The sequence below is a fragment of the Ostrinia nubilalis genome, chromosome 5 (assembly GCF_963855985.1).
Source record: "Ostrinia nubilalis chromosome 5, ilOstNubi1.1, whole genome shotgun sequence".
Classification (NCBI taxonomy): Eukaryota; Metazoa; Arthropoda; class Insecta; order Lepidoptera; family Crambidae; genus Ostrinia; species Ostrinia nubilalis.
In genome coordinates this window covers 12,823,322-12,847,250 of record NC_087092.1, presented here as the reverse complement: position 1 = coordinate 12,847,250, position 23,929 = coordinate 12,823,322, and the positions used below count along the sequence as shown (strand labels likewise).

The window sequence follows — 23,929 nt, the reverse complement described above, 5'->3', positions numbered from 1 at the left end:
TCATTGTGTGCGTTGATTTTGGGATAAGATTTCTTGAAATTGGGATGAAAATTAGCATTATTTTCGACGCGGCTTACATTGATGACTTACTTGACTTAAGGCCCTATGTCCCCTAGATGGGACAGAGGGCGTCCACAACAGTCCTCCATCGCGTTCGGTCTTGAGCTTCGCGTTTGATCTCGCTCCAAGTATTGCCGATTTTCTTCGCCGGCTTACATTGATGATCCTGCTTTACTGTCTCTTCAGAGAACTTTTCTGAACTACTTCTTGTTTTTGTCCCTTGGAAGAGTATTTTTGAAATAGTATGTGATTAAAATTACCACATTGAATGTTCTCGCATGAAAACTCATCATCGCCTGCTACCTGAATTATCTGATTACTTTCTTTGTAATGCTTATACACAATATCTTTTTTATTGTGTTAAAGAAATCCCATCACTAGACCGACGAATTAGTGCGGCTTTAATTAACTATTGCTCTTTTTCATGTTGTACCTCCCCACGAGCGTTTCGTGTTGATTTCGCTTACGTAATTAAGGTGATTAGTCGAATTCGTGTTGTTATATTTCGTTTATTTTCTAGGTCCATGTGTTACTATTGTTTCAAGTGTAACTAACTGACCTCGTAAGTTCTGCAAGCGTGTAGTTTGGAAACGAGGAGTCTATGAAGCCGATAAACTATAAATAATAGTATGTAGCGACGATCTGGTAAAGGTCGCGGGAAGAGCCTGGATGCGGGCAGCGCAGGACCGTTCATTGTGGAAAACCTCGGGGGAGGCCTTTGTCCAGCTGTGGACGTCATTTGGCTGAGATGAACGAAGTAGTATGTACAGACAACAGCATATCAGAACAGGATATCAGTTTTGCTGCAAAGCGTTTTGTTATTTATTTCATTCTGAAGCACGCGTAGGTGTTCTCTCCGATCCGCGCTTACCGCTCGTGCAGCGGAAACCACGAAACTTCCGCGGCAGACATGGTAAAAACCGCTCTGTGAGTTTGGTTCGTGCATTTTGTTCCGTATTTTTGACCGGAATAAATAGGATTCAAGTCTTTTAAACTATTCTACTCTTCTTTGTAAAGTATATGTAGATTCTTGTGTTTATCTTTCATTAAAAATCATTTATTAAAGTTCATATACTGAAATAACTCAAAACTTGATTCAAGCTGAAAGGATAGCCTGTGATTGGATATCACATTCATTTTTGTGATTCATATTCAGCTCTTGACTTCATCCCCCATTACAAAAAATGAAACTTGGGTTGAATTCTGGTTTAAATTGAATGAATTCATTTAGTATGTATGGTAAATGTCACCTAATAAAACCAGTGTTCGTTCCGGGTTAAACTTTTTTGTAATACGGGGGTTGAGTCAGTTGAGTGCAGATTCGTACTCAAGTGTCATTCCTTGATACGGCTCTAAAAGCATCTGCACAGTAAAGACTATAAGAGAAAGGTTATGAAAGTGGCCAAGGCAGGGATTGCGGACGAGGTATGGTAATCGGTGACGGCTCTTTGTCTGGCGGCTCGGCCGCGGCCTTGACCGATTCGGATCAGAATTGCGCCTACTTTTCTTGGATTTCAAGCTAAATCTCCGACTATAATAAAATGTTATACTTTTTGCAAGAGTAAAATAGAATAGTTTTTTATCGAGCACAAAGATAAAGCGTATAAAAAAAGAACTAACAATAAATGTTTAAAAAATAAGTTCTTGTGCTAAACAGTTCCGATTCCGAACTTCCGAGTTTTCTTTAAACTCTGCAGGAAAAAAAATATACTTTTGATCCTTTGGTTAACTACTTTAATAGATTTTCTAAAGAGCGTTGTTTTTACAGCAAACTTGCTTATTTATTTACAAACTAGAAGATTCGCGAACTCATAGTCATGTCCTATCGGTGGAATTTTCTAGTAGAAATTTTATCTTTGCCTAATAATGTATTTATTATACCAAGTTCTCAGAAAGCTTCGTAATAATCATGAATACATTTATTACGTTCCCAAATAGATTTACTCAATATTACACTCCCACTTATTCATAACAAAGTTTTGTTAAACTAACAGTACTGTAATCGCGCGGAGAACGTAAAAATACATTTTATCTTATCACACTGGGAAAATGTTATGCTTTTGAAATAATTTATGATAATACCATTTTATATTATGAATATGTTTAACCTCCTACATAGTTTTCTCAGTATTAGTATTACTAATAATTACATTTGTGTAAATATTGAGGAGGTGAAAATAATAACGCAACGACGAGTTAAAATCCTTTACTTGCAATAATAAATAATATTCTTATTACAACTTTCGAGTTATCTTATCATTTTCGCTTCTTCACTCAGTATGTCACGCTGCTGCCGTGGTCATACATCACTTTATATTTAAATTAGTCTCAAAATAAAATACCTATATTGTATGAGTCTCACGAGATACGGGAATCATAAGTTTAGTATTAGCACTACCAGTATTACCAAAGCCTTAATCGTCGTTTAGTATGACATTTAGATCTCCATTATTTGAATTCATCAGAGACTCTTGGGAGAAACTGTTATCTTTAGAATATAGTTAAATAGTTGTGTGGTATCCTCTCCCTTACTTCTTATCCTTTTTTGATGATGATTTGATGACACACCACTACCATCAATATCACCAGTATCGTCATACATTTTGGAAGTGATGATTTAATGTTCCTATTTTTGCTTAATTTGTTTGAGTTAAAATATATTGCTTAGTTGCCGTTTGATGTTCATGTTACGGGTGTAGGACTGTAGGCTTTTATCAGTCTATTTTAAGATCAAAGTGGCACGTGTCAGGGTATCGCACTGCATATTTTTCCACTTGAACTTTCACTTACAAAGTTAGACGAAGTAGCTCGTTAGATCAGCCGTGTGTGTAACGCATCCATGTTCTTTCCACCTACAGAAGGGTATTAATAGTTCCATTTGACTCCATTAATACGAGCAGTTTTAATAGGCACAGAGATTGCTGTGATGTTAAAGCTTGTTAAGTGCTATCGCAGGATTACATTTACGAGTTTAAATTAATTACTATCAACATGCGCTCGGTTGCGCGGGTTAATTTTATTGAGAGTCACTGGATTAAATCTTATAAAGTTGTTTTTACTGCGTACTCTAGTTGAAATAAAAGAGCGATTGACGATTTTGACTGGGTACATCAACTATCTTTCACACACAAAGACACAAAATATGTAGATAAGGTTTAAAACAAATATTGCTCCATTTGTGACATCAATCTAATCTAGGCCCCTAGTTGACACGCCGTCAACAGTTCATTAATATATTTCATTTCAGCTCACTAAATGATTGAAATATTATGATTGTTCGCGCCTGTTCTTATTCAGAGGTTAAAAACTCGACAGTCACCGGTGCTAATTATGACGAAAAGTGCTGATAATTGGGTCCACTAATGGATCTTTGCGTCTAACGCTTTCTGAATTAATGGTTCCACGCATTATCGCGCCAGGCTGTCTCCGTGACCCATATCGATCCGGAGAGCTGGCTGACCGCAGGCGATGCACTGGTTGAGCTTTTAGTACGCTGGAATTTGAGGTTAACACTTCTTAAATGGTTCCAATTTACCTTATCGCACCCCGAGCTCTCGTAACTGTATTCTTCCCAATTACTTTCGGACCTTTCGGCGTTAATGTTATTTCAAGTCTGCGTATTTCTTAACAAAGGTTTATTCCCCCGGCGCTATGACAAGGGCTCACACGTAAAGTCGTGTGTACATAAGTCGATAGTTCCACTTAAGTTGCGTGGACACGCTACTACGGCTACGGTAGCCACCGCCGCCCAGATGGATCGGGTGTCAAAAAGTTATAACTGGTGAAGGACCGCAAATGCTTATACATTAGCTGTAGGGATTATATCTGAAACGTGTACACTGTACAGTGTTAAAGATTTTTATCGTATACTACTTATTCGTTTCGGTATTATTCTAATTTGACAAATTCTTTGATAGCATCTAAAAAAGGGTCGTTCTCGGCTCGTTTACTTATTCATTCCACTCTACAGACATCAGATATGTACTCACTCTCAATACTATGGAAAACATCTTGACCGCGCAATTAAATTTCCCCGGCTCTCAGTCACTAGACATACTCGTAAATGTGTCCGCACTCCAGGGTAGGCCTTTGTGGCGAATACGGACTTTCTCGGTAATTGAATAACGTCCGACTCAAAGTTGATTCTGTTGCTCACCGTACGTGCCGTGCTTCTGTTACAACACGAACGAGTATGAAAATAACATCTACAGACCTTTTTAGATATAATTTAGAATTACGCAAAAACGATTCACCGTTCACAACGTTATTATGAGGGGAAAACGTGCAAATTATACCCACCGCTCCATATACTGGATATCTGCCAACGCACTTCAAGCTAAATTGTTAAAACCTAACATAACCATACATTAGGGGGGTTTTGTGAGGAACTGAGAAGTCATTAATTAATGTCTCTTAGCAAACTTTCGAGTGTACTTCTCAAACGTAGCCCGAAATTCACCATTATTTCTTATCTACGTCAATATTGTGTTGTGTTGGCTTATTAACGTTTTCGGTTGCGGAATTTCACGGTTGTTCTGAATTGGATATGACGAAAGTAATTTGGGTTGGAACATGAGGGTTCCTTCCAATTAATAAGAATCAAAAACATCCCATTCTTGTAAAACATAACGTACATAATTATAATTGGCAGCAGTTTGGTTTCTGATATTATAATATTAATGACCAGAATTTGTACCGGATATTGCAAATAAATGTCTCATTAACAAAAACCACTGAAAACGCGCGGTCGCGGTGGTTATCGAATCCCGCCAAATAACGTTTTTGCTATCAGAATATTATTTATCGACGTTACGGTACTTACGGTATTATTTGTATGTAATAAGCTCTTATGTTCATAATACGATAAGCTTTAACTATTTATTTATACTTTATTTTATTTTAATTAATGTGCTTTTGTTACAGGCGCAAAGCGACGATGACGACGTCGGGCCCGACGATGTCAACGTCGCTGTCGAGGGCGGCTACATGGATGAATTCTTCAGTGAGGTGAGCTCTAAATACTTTTACAAAAGAGTCTCCTTTGCTTGATGAAAACCAATCTTCTTAGGCATGCATGGCGGCACGCGACTAGACGATCCACTTGATATACTTACCCATACATGAATTCAATGTTCCATTTTTACCTGACGATAGAATCATGACATGACTAACATGAACAGTGTAATATTCCTACCCTTGTGTGGGAGTATGGTTTCGGGAAACCTGAACCTTGTTAGAAGTTCTGTGTTACACTTTTAAGCACCTGAAACATACTAATAAAATGTTCACCTCCATACACTACTCGACAACGAAGTTTAATTCAAACGAACTCTAAAAATAGGGCCTTCATTCTCGCACGCAACGGGAGCGAGCCCTGCGGCCTTGAAATATCAGCAAAACGTAATCCCGTTCCCACGTTATGTAAGCTTATTTAAGCAATCAACATTTTATTAACTTGGTATAAACCTATACTATACTACCAGACCCGTACTGACTGCGATGACTGAATATATTGACTGCGACACAAACTGCAGACTGTGGGCGTTAATTAAATTAATGGTGTTAGCGGCGGCTCTAAATTATGTCTCTTTATAAACAGGAGCGAGGGCGCGCAATATTTTGTTACAAAAACAAAGCAGTTCATTAAATATTTTACCCGGTAGGTCCACTAAATTTGCCATGCAAATTGCTTCGGCCATTGGGTGTTTCAATTCAAACACGGTCACCAATTGAGCTTAAAGCTCCGCGCACGGACGCACGCTCGGGCGGCTAGCTACTAATCCATTAGGAATTCTCTCTCCACAAAGGATATAGCGATGAGTGTCTACAGGGACATTATTAGGTCCAGGATGTTACAACTTCTTACATCTAATCTCCTTTATTTCATGTCTAGTTTGGGACTGGAATGCGATTGTTTGCCAAATTAATTTTAAGCTCTTAATCCCTATAAGCAGAAATAGAAACTGGAAAGTTGTACTTAGTTTACTAATTACTAACAACGCAGTCTAAACAGACCATAGCAACTTGTGCAACTTTCAAAAAGTAACGAACAAATAGATTCTACACAACTTTTTCTTCGAGCGTGTTCCAATCCAACTCAAGACAAGCGGTGTTTTAGAATAAACACAAAACAAAACTCCGCATGGTGCAGAGTTACACGACACCGAACGGGTAGCGAAATGTACATTCTATTGAATATGCGCTGCATTCATAAAAGTTTCAGCTTGTTGTGCTCTATTGTTTAGCCTTTGTAGTGCGTTCGCAATCCCCGATATTGCTAGGGTTGTTTGATCAACGTAACTTGTTTATGTGTATTTGCATGGACATGCCGGACGGCCGAGCACGCTCGGCTGTGGACACAGTTAGGCTTTTTACACGAACGTACGTTCAAAAGCTGTTAGCGTGAAAAAGTGCCTGTCTATAGGTCACCGGTTCGTTGCTATCGAGTGCTCAATCCCTTTGATCAAGCAATTCCTAATCGATTTAACTTACGGAGTATCCGTTTAGTTACAGAATCACTGAGATGGTGATATTATTGCCAGGTGACTTCTTACTGGAGGCTGCATTTTGTGTTGTCGTTTTGCATAAACATCAGGATGCTTAGTTCGAGTTTGCATTGAACGTCGTCGCTAGCGAATGCGTCAAAAAAATCTATGAAGATTTTAGTTCTTGAAAGTATCCGCTAGGAACGCTGTCATTCTTTACGCAGTTGTTAGCGATGAAGTTTGGTGTAAACTCGCACTAAGCACACTGAATTTCAATAACGTACATCTTTTGAGGAATGAAATGCTTAAGCAAATTATTCTGAAAGTGGAATATGTCTAGATCTGACAACCCTAGCAAAGTATTTATCGACTGGCAATCTCCTCTCTAGCTATTTTATCGTGATACCTCGGAAATACAGAGATAACAGTTTTTTTTTTTAAACCTATCAAAAAATACAAACTGTTATCTCTGTATTTCCGAGATTTAGGCATTTTGTTTGCGGAACGTATGCGCCCTCTCCATCTGATAAATTGGAGTGTTCCGACAACGAATTGCATCGGATTTTCATTTTGACTCGGGATAATTCAATTGATTTCACACGTGAATAAACAAAGAACAAAATAAATACAATGCGTGCAGAATACAATGGACTCACTAACAGCTGATAGCATTTTGTAACTTTCTGATATAGGTACCTAGTATTTATGTCAAACAAAATTATTGCTATAATTATACTGCATTTGAACGCTGTAATCGTTTCAAATGACGATTAAGACATAATATTGTACGATTTTTTGTATACTATGATAAAACAGAACTAATGTTAATATTATAATTTTTCCTGTAGAAATCGCGTGTAGTTAGCGTTTGCCGTTAGGTATACGAGTAAAAACGGGAATTGATATTTTAGTATTAGAAGTATAAAATGCAACCATTTGCTAAGCTCGACTCAAAGACGTCAGATATATTACTATAATAAAAATGATATTCAGTAATAATAAACATCAACGTCAGCTGCAGGCGGGCAAACGGAATAAATGCCTTTCATATTCGCTCCCCGTAGCCTGAGGGGTTCTCTTGGAACGTCTAAAGGAACGAAGCATCAGGAAGTCAAGAGTCGGGAGGTAATTGGACAGAATGGACGAAGAGGAGCCAACTGCTAATACACTCGACATCAAATAAATCGCACCTCCCGCGACAAGCATTTTCAAACGTATGCTTCCCCACTTCCCACCAATATTGGCAGCATTTGAAAGCCTAGTTCTAACCTTCATTTCATTAAAGGAAAAGTTTTTATCCCAAAAATGTGTCTTTAGAAGGATCCAGAGTCACTTCTTCAAAAAATAGGTAGTTACGCTAGAGCCAACTTTTATGGCTATAAAACTGTTAAGTTGGGATTAATCGCTATCCATCTGTTAGGGGGCGTCCATAAATTACGTGAGACAATTTTGGCCATTTTTCAACCCCCCCACCCCCCTTGGTGAGATTTGGTGAGATTTTGCCTGACCCCCTCCCCCACCCCCCTAATCTCACGTGATAATTAAAATTAAAATGCCTATTTTGCAATGTCTACGCTTCGAGTCTATTAGATTTATATGAAAAAATCAGTAACCCAGTGTCGTGCCACGCGCAGTGCAGGGTTCGTTCCGTAGCTTCCCGTCGTTTAGTAAGACAAGCAATTGCTTCAACCTAGGACCAGTTTTTTGATTCATAGTTAAAATAACTAATTGTTAAATTTTGCTACTAATGGTTAAATATTAATAAAATGTAAACTAATAGTTAAAAAATGTACTAAAAGTCAAGTTAAACATTGTTATAAAAAACATTGTTTTCTGTTATTTAACCACTTGTCATTTGACATCATGTCAAATTTGACTATTGGTTACTTTAACTACGAATACATAATATTTTCATACGTATGTAATGTCATTTTTTAGGGTTCCGTAGTCCTGACAAGGAACCCGTATAGTTTCGATATGTCTGTCTGTCTGTCCGAGGTTTCGCTTGGAAACTATTGGCACTGGGGAGCTGTAATTTTGTGAAGGTATGTATATTAATCACGCTGACAAAACGGTAAAATAAAATTTTGAAAAAAAAAAATTTTTTTTTCTATGGTAGCTCCCCTGCATGTAAAGTGGGGATTATTTTTTTCAAGGAAAACTATAACGGTTAAGATACATTACTTAGTTTAAGAGTAATAGTCATTTGACTCGTGTATTATACAATTTCTTAACCAGTAAAAAATCCTTAGAAGAAAATATGAAAAGTGACTTTAGATGAAGTAGCTTGCTTCTGAAATATATTGTGGTAACGACAGACAACTACGGAACTCTACACTGCGCGTGGCAAGACACGCACTTGGTCAAATTTTTACGCAATAGCGATGCCGATAACGTTTTTTTTTTATTTCGAATTTTCTTAATTTCGACATTTATTCTGCATCTTTAGTGTTCACAAATGCAAATGGAGGCATTTTTAGTTTAATTTGATTTAGACGGTTTGGAATAAATTGTCATTATCATCATAAAAAAAATCATTTTTTTTTACTTCAATAACCCAGTTTTCTTGCAATTTTACTCTATTTCTTGCGGGAAAAATTACGTGATATTTTCCGAGACCCCCCCTCTCCCCCACGTGAGATTTAGTGAGGTTTTCGTTGACCCCCTCCCCCCCCCCTAAAAGTCTCACGTAATTTATGGACGCCCCCTTAAAGAGGACACGTGAGATCATTATTTGGTTTTATAACCATAAAAACTGGTCTAATTGATCCCATAGGTGGGCCCAAAGTGAGGTATTTTTTCAAGTCACATTTATGGTATATGTTAATCATTTATTAAGAAATTAAATGTGTTTTTCTTTAAGGGTATTTATTGGGCTTTCAAATAACACCAATATTGTTGGGCCACCATGATTGTGTCAGAAGAAAATCGTTAAAGTTCGCGTCGCGGAAGGTGCGGTTTATTTGATGTTGAGTATATTTATTGAACACGTACTGCCGATGTGAGTGTCGCGTAGTACTAATATTGATTTGGAGGATTGTTTTGATACTTTTGTTCTTACGACTTGAGCATTCCGTGCTCTGTTTGTAACGAGCATCATATTTTTCCTTGGTCGTGTCGTATTGTGACGACAGCTTGTATCTTAGGCGCTGCGAACTGCAAATGACGGTAATTTTCTACCCTATTTAAACGCGACGAAGCCTCCTTCGCTGTTTGCTCGTTTTATTAAACATTTTTTTCGGCTTTAAGCTTACAATGGACTTACATTATTTTGCTTTTGCTGCTGTGGATTTTCACACAAAAAACTATAGCGCTAATCCCTTAGATTTCCTCGGGAACACAAAGTATATTCTTTATCAGTCAAATAACTCCAGTGACGGATATAATCTTATCCGCCTAACAAATATATTTACAAACAAAAATAACTTATGTAGATAAAAATGAGTTATCATTTTGACAAGTGTGTAACAGAATTTCAAACCACGCATAACTTCTATTTAATAAATACTTTGTTCGTCTTTAGTAATAATAATTGTTAAAATTAAACATGCATATCCACAAATAAGTACCGCTATCATAATATTCATGATTCGGTTTAATCCCCGGATGCATTTGAACTCGCAAATTAATATCCAAGTTTCGACTAATCCAATATCTCCAGATTAGGGGACGCTTGCGTTTTAGTGAACTATTACATCGGCTGTGACTAATTGATAATTCAATTATAACATGGCACATTGTACCGTATTTTCACACGTCAACCTATTATATTGGTGATATTGGCATGTACTCGTATCTCCCAATTGGAATCTGTAGCTGAATTTCATTGAGGATTTCTCAGATCTTAGTTATCCGCGTATTTTTGAACCATTCACTATTCATGAAAGTCACTCCGACGATTGGAATTGGTCAATAGTTCCAAAAATATCCATAGGCAATAATAGTGCACTTCGTCCTATGGACTGTTCGAACTCCCGACATTTGACAGTTCCTATTCAGATTGTACTCCATCAATTAGGGATTCGCAACAGGTAAATGTAAATGAAGTGTTTTGCATATAACCTTTTATCTATCTATCTAAAGAAAAGCTTTTTAGTTTATAAGTATCGCTAATTTTTCAAATACACCACTGTTTTTTGTGGAAAAATAATACAACTAAACCACAAATCTCAAACAAATCACTTGTGTGATTGTTTCGCGCGAACTGAAATGGCTACATTTACGTCAGAACTTATCAGGAATTGGTTTGTTCGACGAACTTTTTCTATGAATACACAAATAATACACATACAAAGATGGAATGATTTGGACTGTAGTGCTAAATATGTTATCAGCGAAAGTTTAATTGATGTTTCGTGTTCCGTCCGTGTTATGCATTATTTTATAGAGGCAATCGATTAACTGTACTCGTATGCAGATTAATGATTATAATGTAACGCTGATATCAATCGATGCTTATAAAATTCTTGTCGTTATGATTTTATGTACATATTACGTTTTATAATCGACCAAGAATCTCTTGTAGTAATGTTGGGGAAATACGAAAGTAAGTTATTACTTTTTAAATACAAAAGATGAGGATGTTACGGATTGAAGAATGGTACACAGATAGACAAACTATCATCTCGAACTCGATACCTGAAAGAACTATCATTGGCAGCATCGATACCGCATGCAATCAGCAGTACATAATTAGAATAGAGTTCCATTTCGTGGAACCTCGTACTTATGCACGGCACGAAACGACGACTGTTTCGATCGTAAACAAACTTTGATTCTTTTCGGGGTGTTTCACGACCCCAATACGCATGACGTGTTTCGTGCCTACTTGTGTTAAATACTCATTATTTATTTATAACTAGTATTTATCGACACTATGTAAACTGTCATTGTGGCCGATTGATATAACAATTATTTATGTGTAGGTATTTGTAGTATTTTCTGCATCAAGAAACGTTTCAAATTGTGCGTGACATAGATTTCCGCTATTCTAGATATTTTTTATATTTTGACATAAATTAGGTTGTGCGCTTTTGTTTTAGTCCAGTCAATGAATGCTTTAACGACGGTGTAGAGAGAAATCCCTGGAACACAATTTCTGACCTCGGGACTTTATTTAGACTAGTTGGGAGGTGAACATAGCAAAAGTCCCCGCCCTTAGCCCTTGAGCCGGCGGGGAGAGGGGGGTTTAAAGGTACCACTTTTCGGTTTTTCGCTTAATCCTCGGAAACTATGCATCCTAGTGACATGGCTACTATGAACCAAAAAAAAGCTTATTCAATTTGCTACAGGTCAGATAGTCAAGTTTTTCTATATCTTGTATAATTTTCACGGTATCTGCTCTAGAAGGTCTGTAATATTGGAAATTTTAATTTTATCTTACATATTCCCATCAGGAGAAAATCGACTGAATCAACATTGAGCTAATATTCTAGACATGCGGGAGCATGTTAAGCCTAGTTCCAGGGAGGGGACTGCACCGTGCGTATATTTAAACGAACCAATTGGAGCCACTTTTGACTCCTTATTACTCAAAAAGTACTGTGCATTAACACTTCAAATTTGGCTCATGTGTTGAGACTTGCAAGATAAACATTAGCTTCAAATTTCATAAATGGGTCATTCTAAGTTAAGAGGTAATGTGTTGTATGGAGCGACGGCACGGCATTTTTTTAAATATTTTTACTTAAGTATATATCTGTTTTATGGAAACCTTTAAGTTGAAAATGTTTACAAAGTGGCCAGTCAATTTGTTGGTTTTTTCTGGTTTTATAAGCGACCAGGGTAAATACTCAGTCCAGGGTAGAGACAAGGTGCACAGGGGAGGAAACATTATGGACAGGGAAGAGACATAGACATACTAAAAACAGTGTTATTTTTAGGAATCAACTTTATTTATTTATTTTAATTTTAATTATGAATTATTTATAATAAGACTTTTCATTTTTTAGCAAACTTTGTTAACAAAAATGTATTTTAAGCCTAGGTACAAAACATAAAAAGGTTCTTACTTTTACTTTCCATCAAAACAATTATCAATAGTCAATAACGAAATAAAAAGAAACAAAAACTTCTCTGAAACAGTATTGAACTTTTCTTGTACTTAAACAACCATTTGAATTGAGAATTTGAAAAAATCTTTATGTAATACCTGCGTTCAAAGACATCAATAGATTCATTAAAGCATAAAAAAATGCTGCCCTCTCAATTTTAACTTAGGGTAGGGTAGTTTATTTAAAACCTGATCCCAGGAGATTAAAGAAACATCATCATCAATTATTCATAATCATTATTTCAGCCATAGGACGTCCACTGCTGAAAATCGGCTTCCCCCAATGATTTCCACAATAGCCGGTTGGTGGCGGCCTGCATCCAGCCCTTTCCTGCTACCCTTATGAGGTCGTCGGTCCACCTTGTGGGTGGACGTCCTACACTGCGCATTCCGGTACGAGGTCTCCACTCCAGAACCTTGCTGCCCCATCGGCCGTTAGTTCTGCGTACTATGTGTCATGGCCATTGCCACTTCAGGTTGCTTGATTGAAGACTTTTGTCTATAGGCACTGAGGTATTTTGGACGAAAAGATTTTGCGTAGCTTCCTTCACAGAAACAAAGACTTTAGTAGGTGTTTATGGATAATCCAAAGTAGGTACCCAATTCAAAATGATGACATAACTCTGGAGTCACAGAAGCATCTCAAACTTTTTATAATGTCAGCCAATTAGGTATAAATACGCAACCGGTAACATGGTGAACCTTTACTGTGCCTAAAAAAGTATTTATTATACCTTCAGTAGAACCAAATGTTGCTGCTTTTTCCGATAGTATGTCTACGGTATATCTACGGTGAAAGTTTTCATATTCGGGCAGGTTTTCTCAAGCGCTTTAGCTTTCTAGATGCCATTTTTTCTGTAAAAAAGTAATATTAAATTGTAAAGTTAAGATATACATAATGCCAAATAAAGGTTCAGAGAAAAATATAGAAGTATTCATGAAAACGCATACAAATGTATCTTCCCTGGACATTAAGAATCTCCCCTGCCATCAAAAAAGCCAGGGGAAATACGCCAGGGGAGATACATTTTCGATCAATATCTAAAATAGCCGTAAAAGTGTTTCTCGTACGCAATTCACAACCAAACGTAACAATGTATGCACTATTCATAGTAAATATTGAAGTTTACATTAGTATTTTAACAAATAATTGCTAAATAAAACTTACCAGAGGAAAGACTGCATTCACTCAACACTTCTACACCCAGCGAGCGGCGTGATTGAAATGGCGGTTAAAATGACTTCGCAGTCGGCTTATGCGCCTCTTGTTGATAGCTTCACGTTACATCCTATGCACTAAAGGCCACAACTTCCACAAAATAGTAAAACAAAACTGATTTTTAAACAAAAACAAAAAGCCAGGGGACGAGACACAAAATACGGAGGACAAATTTCGGCATTGATATTATTTATGAAAAATTTGAATTTATGTAATTTGACTTATAAGACAGTGTTCCTAAGTTATTGTTCTGTATAAAATTAATGATGATGAAGTAATTATTCAATTTTAATACATTCATAATAACTGGTTTACAAATAAAGTCGGGTTTGGGACAGCCCAGGGGAGTGACTTTTTTCTTGTATTAGAACTTATTGTGACTAAACTGTGTACATTTCTGTAATAAAATTAAGTGAGCATGTAGAAGACATTTAGTTTTAAGCAATAAATAGGTTAATTAGGTAGTTAGAATTAAAAAAATGTACTTTTTTGCCCTTGCCATCGAAAGTACCTCTTAACTTAGAATGACCCAAATATATCTCAAACGGTTATTTAGGTATTGACGTTCAAAAATCGACATTTAGGACACTAAAATCTATCTATTACCTGTGAAATGTTAAAATTTACTGGTTTTTTATTTGTTCCTTTGTATTTACACAGCTACCTATCTGGATGCCAAATTTGAAACTTCAAGGTCATCTGGAAGTGGTTAGAATTTGGTCTTATAGGTCAGCCATGTAGATTTTTAGACGTCGATACCCAAAGAACCGTTTGAGGTATATTTATGAATTTTGAAGCTGATGTTTATCTTGCAAGTCTCAACACATGAGCCAAATTTAAAGTGTTAATGCACAGTACTTTTTGAGTGATGAGGAGTCAAAAGTGGCTCCAATTGGTTCGTTTAAATATACGCACGGTGCAGTCCCCTCCCTGGACCTAGGCTTAACATGCTCCCGCATGTCTAGAATATTAGCTCAATGTTGATTTAGTCGATTTTCTCCTGATGGAAACATGTAAGACAAAAATAAAATTTCCAATATTACAGACCTTCTAGAGCAGATGCCGCGAAAACTATACAAGATATAGAAAAACTTGAGTATCTCACCTGTAGCAAATTGAATAAGCTTTTTTTGGTTCATAGTAGCCATGTCACTAGGACGCATAGTTTCCGAGGATTAAGCGAAAAACCGAAAAGTGGTACCTTTGAACCCCCCTCTCCCCGCCGGCTGAAGGGCTAAGGGCGGGGACTTTTGCTATGTTCACCTCCTGACTAGTCTAAATAAAGTCCCGAAGTCAAAAATTGTGTTCCACGGATTTCCATCTATAATACTTTATTGACTGGACTATTTTCATTTAAATGTTTTTATGGGTGCTGACCTAATTCAAATCTTTCATTCAGTAATTTCACAAATATTATTAAAAATGTACACAAAAGGCTAAGTAAGACCTTATTTATGAATGAAAATTTGCCCTTTAATCGACAAGTCACTACTTATGAAAGCTCGGGTCGGCTCTCATTCAATGAAATATGCAAGTTGGCTACCGAATTCAGGCCCAAGCATCAAAACTGGTAGCTAAATGGTGCTTTGTAAGCGTATAATATAAAAAAGCCGTTGAATTCCGATCATTGATCAAACATGAATTATGAATCGCGTATTTTGATAAATACTTTTAACTGAAAATTATAATGAGATTTAAGGAAAATTATCTATTAAAATTCTTAGTATTCCACTCATACTCATTATACGATTGTATTTACAAAATCACATCGAATAATTACCTATGTTGTGTCACAGAAAAGTATGTTTGTGTTTAATCATCACATGATCAATAATAAATAAACAGAAACCGGTATTTATAACTGGTATTGTGATCTAACACGCAATGATATTACTATGTCAACACAGTAATGTTTCTACCTACAACAACTAATCCACTAACAAACTTTAGCCGGAATAAAAAAAATGATCTGCGACATAGGTGAAAGCAAAAGACAATGCCGGAAATTGGCGTCTTTTTTTTTTCGCGCGGCCATCGACCAAACTTTGTTTTTTGATTACAAAATAGTATAATAAACCAAACTTACTATGACATGTATACCTCTAAACTCAGTCTGAACTGAGTTACGAGCATTAGAAGTTTAATGATTTTCATACTAGATTTGCTTTTTGCGCGCAAAGTTTTGTAAGAAATTGCAACAAAATAGTGAGATTGTATGTATAAACAAACAGTACCATCCATTAAAGGCTCCAGACATCAGTATGGAGCAGAATCAGCGCAACAAAAAAATAGCGCAATATTTTGTTGCAATTTCTTACAAAACTTGCGCACAAAAAGCAAATCTAGTATGAAAATCATCAAACTTCTAATGCTCGTAACTCAGTTCAGACTGCGTTTAGAGGTATACATGCCATAGTAAGTTTGGTTTATTACACTATTTTGTAATCAAAAAACAAAGTTTGGTCGATGGCCGCGCGAAAAAAAAAAGACGCCACTTTCCATACAAAATCTGGCATTGCCATTTGAAATCCAACCAGTCAGTAGTCAACTCAGCTTAGTACTTACTACAAACGCACAAGCTTTAAAACCATTTTCACGTTTTTATAATCCTCGTAGAGCAGGCAGGGACAATCATCGATGCTTGCTAAAAGCTATATTGGAACAGTATTTTCGTTTCATTATTTTGCCTATAGACTTTTTAGCTTCAGGCTCGAAATAATCAAGAGTACAAAACAAGTACAATATGAAATTTCCAGTTTGTTCGATAAAAGCTCCAGTTTATTTGAATAAATAATGTTATTAAAATAATATTCTGTAGGCGTTGCTCTCTCACGCCAACGTTTATTTATTTTTATCGTTTAATCCAAATGCTAACGCCCCCGGCGCATTGCGCTTGGATGACCCGTAAAGTTAAAGCGATTTCTGAAATAGAATAGAAATCGTTAGGACTTATGAAAATTGTTTACCAACTCCCCGAGACTTTTTCACAGAGTGTAAAAGCTTAGAGCACATTATTTCTTTTTTATCGCTTCTACGATGATACCTCACCCTATAAAGGGAGACAGGTTATTTCAACCTCTTTCGAATATCATAACTTGCTACAATCTACAATGCCTAGCTTGGATGTGCTGTCGTCAGTAGGTCTCGAGTTCACTATCAATGTAGATAGGTACAGTACACCATTAGAACAATTGAAAATCAACGTTTATGCGGAATTTGTTTTCTTAAAAATCTAATTTCTCAGTTGTTCTAGTGTTCTGCCAGAATAAGCTAAAGACGACTGTATTAGCTTTAATATTTACTTTAATGCAGACAATGCAGTTATCCGTTAGCTATAGATCTGTCAACTGTTAAAGCAATGCCATTAAAATTATAGACATTATAATAGATTAGTATCACATACAGAACAGCAGGTAATTTCCAGATATTCCCACGTTAGCCTCATACGACAAGGTCCTAGATGAAGTCGATACCGCATTATACACGATGCTACTTAATTGTGGGAATGATGCTCGTTGCATTGTAGTACACAGTTAAAATTAATTTCCTTACTTGTACCCAAGTAATAACCCTTTCTTGTCTGTGTTGCAATATTCTCCTGCTTTTGTAGGTTCAGCCACAGCGAGGACTTCTTTATTTAATCAATATGTAGTTACATTTTTTTACTCTTATTATCGAAATGAACTCGTTTAAATTAATGCTTAAAGAAATACTTATGAAGTGATGAAAACTTCATCACTTCAAAAGGACAGACCATTGAAAGGCAGACAAAGGCAAACAGCCGTGAGTAGGCAAGAGGTAACAATGGAGAATTGCATACAGCCTACCGAGCAACTCCTATAAGTTTGCAGAACTTATAGTTTTATGGGTTTTCTTTGCCCTTTTGCCAGCACAATGAAATAACGCGTCCCCGTTTGCTTTCGTGACGTGAATACATCGTCCGTTTTTCATTTAATCCACGGCACAACTCGCTCAACAGAACCCGGCGCTATAAATATTCAGGCTGCGCTTGGTATTCATCATAATCGTGCAATTCATTTACATGTTATTATGTGTATGTGAGGGAGACGTGCTTGCTACCATACGACGCGAGCTGCCGCGCTCATTACGAGAATATGTACTAAGTACCTCGTGGATATGCCCCATTTGAGACTCCATTCGGGCTTAGATACCCACCATCACAATGCCTACGCCCGGGATTAATGGAAGCTATTTTCTTTTCTTTTATGGTCACGTCTGAAAGAGGAAACTATTAATGGATCGCCCATTCGATTCGAGAGCCACATAATAGACTTCAGAGAGAACATCGAAAATCCAATTTAATTGCCGTCAAGTCACGAACTTTTCAGGGTGCTGTGAGAATGTTAATATTTTCTTTGTTGCCTACAGGTTACGTAATTATGCCGAAACTCATTCTCATTCCAGAAATAAATTCAACAACCCGCCGGGCTGATTTAACATAAAAGGTGGAAAGACCTTAACCAAGACTTTATCGGCAAACACATAAATCCGTACATTTGTTTTTAGGTTTACTTTCCTTGTTTCAGTTCGTATCGAGGTGCAAAGCTTTCGAATGCTTACACGTCGAAAGAGCAAAACTATGCAATCGTAAAAATTCTCATTTCCCGCTTTTTCACGGGAATTAGTTTTTGTTATGCACGTACTTAGTATTTTACTCACATTCGCACCACATTTTCTGACGGAAAATGGCGGTATTCGTGTTATAGTAGGCCCTGCAAATATTTTTCCTTTTGCTAGCTTATTATTAGGGTAAGAGCGGTCGACGATTGTGAAGAATTGCTGCCATGGAACAAGCTCCCAAGGGCAATTTACTTTTTAGATCTAGTATTATTACTTGTTTTGGATAGGTTTAATAATTGCTTGTAGATTTGTGACTCTAGGCACAGACCTGTACGTATAAGATGGCAGATAATGTCATGAGTCAAGTAAGACGTAACATATTCTGTACAATTTCGAGTTGATCTTAATGATCCATCTAAGAAATGACGTCACCCTTTTGGCAAAACAAGATCTAGAGACTCAAAGTTTGAATGAAGTAATTTGTACAATGGATATAACCAATGTCAACGAAGATGCACGCAAACAGTTTTATTAAGCACATTTGCACAAATTGACCATACAAGCGGGTAATACCGTTTCCGAATAGTAAAAGGTGCATCAGCTTTGGACAAATATCTCTAAAGCATTCGAAGATACGAATAAGCTTTCTATTGCGATTAGACTTGGTAATTGTTAGTCAGGAATAATTTATCATCGCATTTCATGTTAGAATATTTTGATCGAAAATATTGCAGACGGTTGCAGCTTTCGAATTTGCCATGCAAAGAGCTCTACAACTAAAAGCCACCTCAATGTAAAGCGAGGCGAGTGCTCTCAGTGTAGGTAGACGTCACAAAACGATTGGCGAGGTATCGAGCGACCGGACGATAGCGCTTATCGCCATAATCTGATTAATTGGTGAGTCATAGTGTCGCGAGAACGACCGCCTACTATCGAACCGATACCACAGTATATATATGAGCTAAAGCAGTACGGAAGCTTAGCCCTTTCGGCGAGTTAAATACCTACACTTCAACTGAGTGTTAGGGTTGGCACTCTTAATCTTTATAAAATTAATAAGGTTCTTACTTACTTATTTATTATAACGTTTATTTAGGTTTTTTATTATCAAATAACTAATGGAATAAATTAATTGACTAAGTACTTAACAAAAAAATAAAACGTTAATTAGGTTCTAATAATGATCGAATACATAATCGAATAAATTGATTAAGTACTATTAGAGGCCGGTAGAAGATCTATTCTCATAAATAAAATACCGGATACTTACTTTCACATACCTATTGCCTCATTTTAAATACAGTTCATCACTTAGTACAAAAGCGTGCGGAGCAAATTACTTTATCAAATAGAACACATTGTTAAAAAGCGTAATTACGTAATTTAAAAAGAACTATTACAAAATCATAAATGTAAGCACTTTACTTAAAAAGTAATATTTAATCATTTTTACAATTCAGAATTATTACGAAGTTGAAAGTTCTGGTTTTGAAGATGCCGAGTTCAAGCAGCCGTATACTACGTAATAGATATGTCAACGTGAAATTGGGAACTTCGTCAGTTTATAATAAAACGCGTGAGATTGTAAACTAACAGTGGGTTAGGTTAGGTTAGATTGTAATCTAACTACGTCAAATTATAATCTAACGGAATTCACAATTTTACGGTGACAGATACACATACACTCGTAGCATGTTTTTAAAAATACAGCGGACAGTGCATGCAATAAAATTATTACTTAAAACACAACGCGCGCGACACTCGCGACGGATGGACTGCGAGGTTCGCTTAGAGCTCGTGTAAAGCGTGCGTCTGTGTGCGTGAGTCTGATTTCGAGCGTTTGTATGAAGCTTCCGTACTGTTTGATTTATCTACTGTGCCGATACTCTCCGGCCGTGAACTTCGCTTGCGATTTGTACCTGATTATGGTACATACGCTAAAAAAGTATGTTGACATTATAGATGTGGCTGAAGAACCGTAGCGTGTAAAGCAAAATGTTATGCATGTTGCTTTAAAACTAAAATACACCCCAGCGCACGCCAATTCGATATTTTAGAAGACCCGACTTATTTCACAAAGTTCAAAATTGAGACAAAGTTACTTTTTGTTTATCCAATAACTTGCTTGCTGTTCCGTCAATTGGCTTCATTTACCCAACAACTTGAAACTTTATCGCGCTGTTTATACAAACAGCAGGTGGATTTTATGTGAGTCATTTTCTGTGATTAATCAATCATTCTAACACCAAACTTACGGATTATTTTTACTGCACTTAAAGAACAGCGAAGTACATTTATACTGATTTTAATCTTCAAATTAGCATATTCACATGTTCCTGTCTATAACCATCGGACTTACATATTATAAGGAAATTCGGTTTAGTTCAGAATAACTTGAGGGCCTATTTCAATCCCTATTAGGTATTAAAATTGTTAAGCGAAGTTTAATTAAACAAAGAGCGTTATTGCTTTAACTTTCTTAATTCATTTGATACTGATCTTTCAATCTTTTTTTTTTAATATGTAGGTGTATTCGTTGTCGAATATACATATTTGTTTTGGTAACATAGTTGGTTAACAAAGCGTAGCAAAAGCGTTTGCTCTGTGGTTGGCCTGTTGCCAGTGAGTCCACGTACCATATTTAATGTTGTGTAGAGCCAGTAGAACCTCCGAACCGCTGACCTTGTTTCACCAGCTATTAGGTTAAGTAATATATCTATTTACTATTTCAAAGAAATCGCAATGATATTATCGAGTATTTTTTCTTCGCCCATTATGTTTTGGTTCGGTGCCTCCGTATCTTTGGCGAACATCAAAGCTTAACGTCTAAATAGCCTTCGAGGTGAAACATTTATGAGGACGCGGGTGCTTCGGAATCATCTGAAGTACCTTTGTAATAAAAATCTAGTGGTATCAGGAAAAATAAGGACATTGGAGCGTAATTTTATTCGGTTCATTCATAAGATCGACATATTCTTACTTTCTTCATAACCGGACAGTTAAATTTCAAAATAGACATAATGAGTACTGTTTTGCATTACTTAATTAAACTCTGTTTGCTGTTGTGAACTTATTTATAACCTAACTATATGTTGTGTGCCCCTAACTTTCATCGTTGTTCCAACAGAGTCATATTAAAACACATAAATTGTCTACAATTTATTGGTTTTCGTTCGTAACTCTGTTAAAGCGTTAAAACTCCATGTACGCAAAGTCGTTAGCAACTTATCCTATGCACGACACAAAACTTGTTTAAACAGCTTTTACGAGGAAGCGAAGCGCTTGCACAGTAAATATTTTTTCTCGCAAATCTCGTCAACTTATGAAGTTGTGAAGATACTGCCGCTTTTTCATCCAAGTTATTTAAGAGTCCTCGCATTTGTTTCTAAACTTTTCCATATAACTCGGAGGTGGTTGCGCTGGCTCGCTGCCAAGACGTAGCGTTCCGTCTAGCCGCTCTAAGAACCGCCCTCTAAGCCCGATGTGGAGATAAACACTGAACTGCATAGCAGCAAAAAATCGTTTCAGGCTACTGCAATTAACTACCAACCGAAATCATAGCTAGCTTCGTGCGGCCGTTATTTAAACCCAACTCGTAATTAGTTTCAAGACGATCCAGCACTGTATGAGCCGGTATTAACCCAATTAATAATAATATAGATACCCGGAAACCATTCAACACATCATAAATGCATGCCCATTACTAACCCAAAATGACTACACACACCGACATAACCAGATCGCTCACTATGTCCATCAGAAATTAGCCATTAAACATAAACTAATCCCCGAAAAATCAAACCGTACTACAATATGAGCCGAAGTCTGTGCTGGAAAGCCCCAGGTGCAAAATGTACTTTGACCGAGCCATCTTGACAGACCGCACCATTCACTGCAATAGACCCGATATCACCCTAGTAGATAAAGTAAATAAGATTGCATTTCTAATAGATGTAGCAGTACCTAACACCCACAATATTAAAAACACTATTTCAGAAAAAATACACAAATACTCAGAGTTAAAAGAAGAGATACTTAGAAATTTGGAAGTTAAACAAAGTGTACATTGTGCCACTGGTGCTCTCCAGCACTGGAGTCATACCCAACCATTTGCACAATAGCCTGAAACTTATAGATCTCCACGAAAATAGCTATATCACGATGCAGAAAGCGGCAATACTGAACACCTGCCGCATCGTTAGGCGGTTTCTACAGGATGAACCTACAAATGTACCAGTAATTTTATAAACTTATAGACCAGATACTTGGCTTGGCCCGTATCTGGTTTTAATCTTACCAGCACTAAAGCTGAGATAAAATATACAAACAAATAATAATAATAATAATAACTTCATGGCAGACATCGTAGCGACTTAAACCAAACTAACGTCGACAAAAGTGCGTCGAACGAATGGTTAAATCGTGGCGAACTGTTCCCAGAGACAGAAGGTTTCATTCTAGCAATACAAGACCAGGTAATAGAAACAAGGAACTACCAAAAATATATTATGAAAACTCACAACCTACCTACAGATTTATGCAGGAAGTGTAATAGTGCCTCTGAGACTATTCAACATATTACAGGTGCGTGTAAATCCATAGCCCAAACTGATTATAAACATAGACATGATCAAGTTGCAAACATCATTCACCAGAAGTTAGCTTTAATGTTCAAACTGTTACAAGGACCCCCAGTAGCTTATTATAAATATACTCCCTTAACAGTACTAGAAAACAACACCCATAAACTATACTTTGATAGAGCCATACTGACTGACAAGACCACGCATTACAATAGACCAGATATAACAATCGTTGACAAAACTAACAGAACAGCTCACCTTATAGATATCGCAATCCCAAACACCCACAATTTACAATCAACAATAGCTGAAAAGTTAAGCAAATATATTGATCTGAAAGAAGAAGTTAAAAGGATATGGACATTGCAAAAAGTCACTATAGTCCCAATAGTCTTGTCTACAACCGGAATAATACCTAAGCAATTACACCAATCTCTGGATACACTCAATCTCTCAAAACACACTTACATACAATTGCAAAAAGCTGTCATACTCAACACATGTAGGATAGTTAGGAAGTTTTTACAGGTTGAAGAAATTACCCAAATCCGCCCACCACCAGTACAAAGAAGAACTGTTCCTGAAACTGGAAATATCAACACGGACCCATAATAATTTTACACTATTGAAATTATTAGCTTTAACCAGATATCACTTGGCTTTGGCCCGTGCTATCCGGAACACCAGCTTAAAAACTGAGATAAAAATATTTAAGAGAAATAAAAATAATAATAATAATAAGCCTTTTTATTCTGAACTTGGTTACATAATAGTTACAAAATATGATAAATAATAAGATCTGTGTTATAAAATATCCCGAAGCTCAGTTTGCCTCTTGGCATAGGCCTCCTCCAACGATTTCCATTGGGACCTGTCACGTGCTACCCTTCTCCAATAGTGTCCAACTGTGAGTTTTAGGTCGTCTTCCCATCTTGTTTGTTGCCGACCT

At 36.8% G+C, this 23,929-nt stretch overlaps 1 protein-coding gene across 1 annotated transcript in view; it reads left to right on the top strand.

Moving 5' to 3' along the window:
* The window catches only part of LOC135071961 (syntaxin-1A), a 58,802-nt gene that overhangs the window by 12,264 nt on the left and 22,609 nt on the right, over positions 1-23,929 (top strand). Inside the window, exon 2 of the mRNA XM_063965867.1 lies at positions 4,984-5,067. Within this exon, the coding sequence (XP_063821937.1) occupies positions 4,984-5,067 (84 nt within the window). The remainder of the gene's footprint in view (positions 1-4,983; positions 5,068-23,929) is intronic.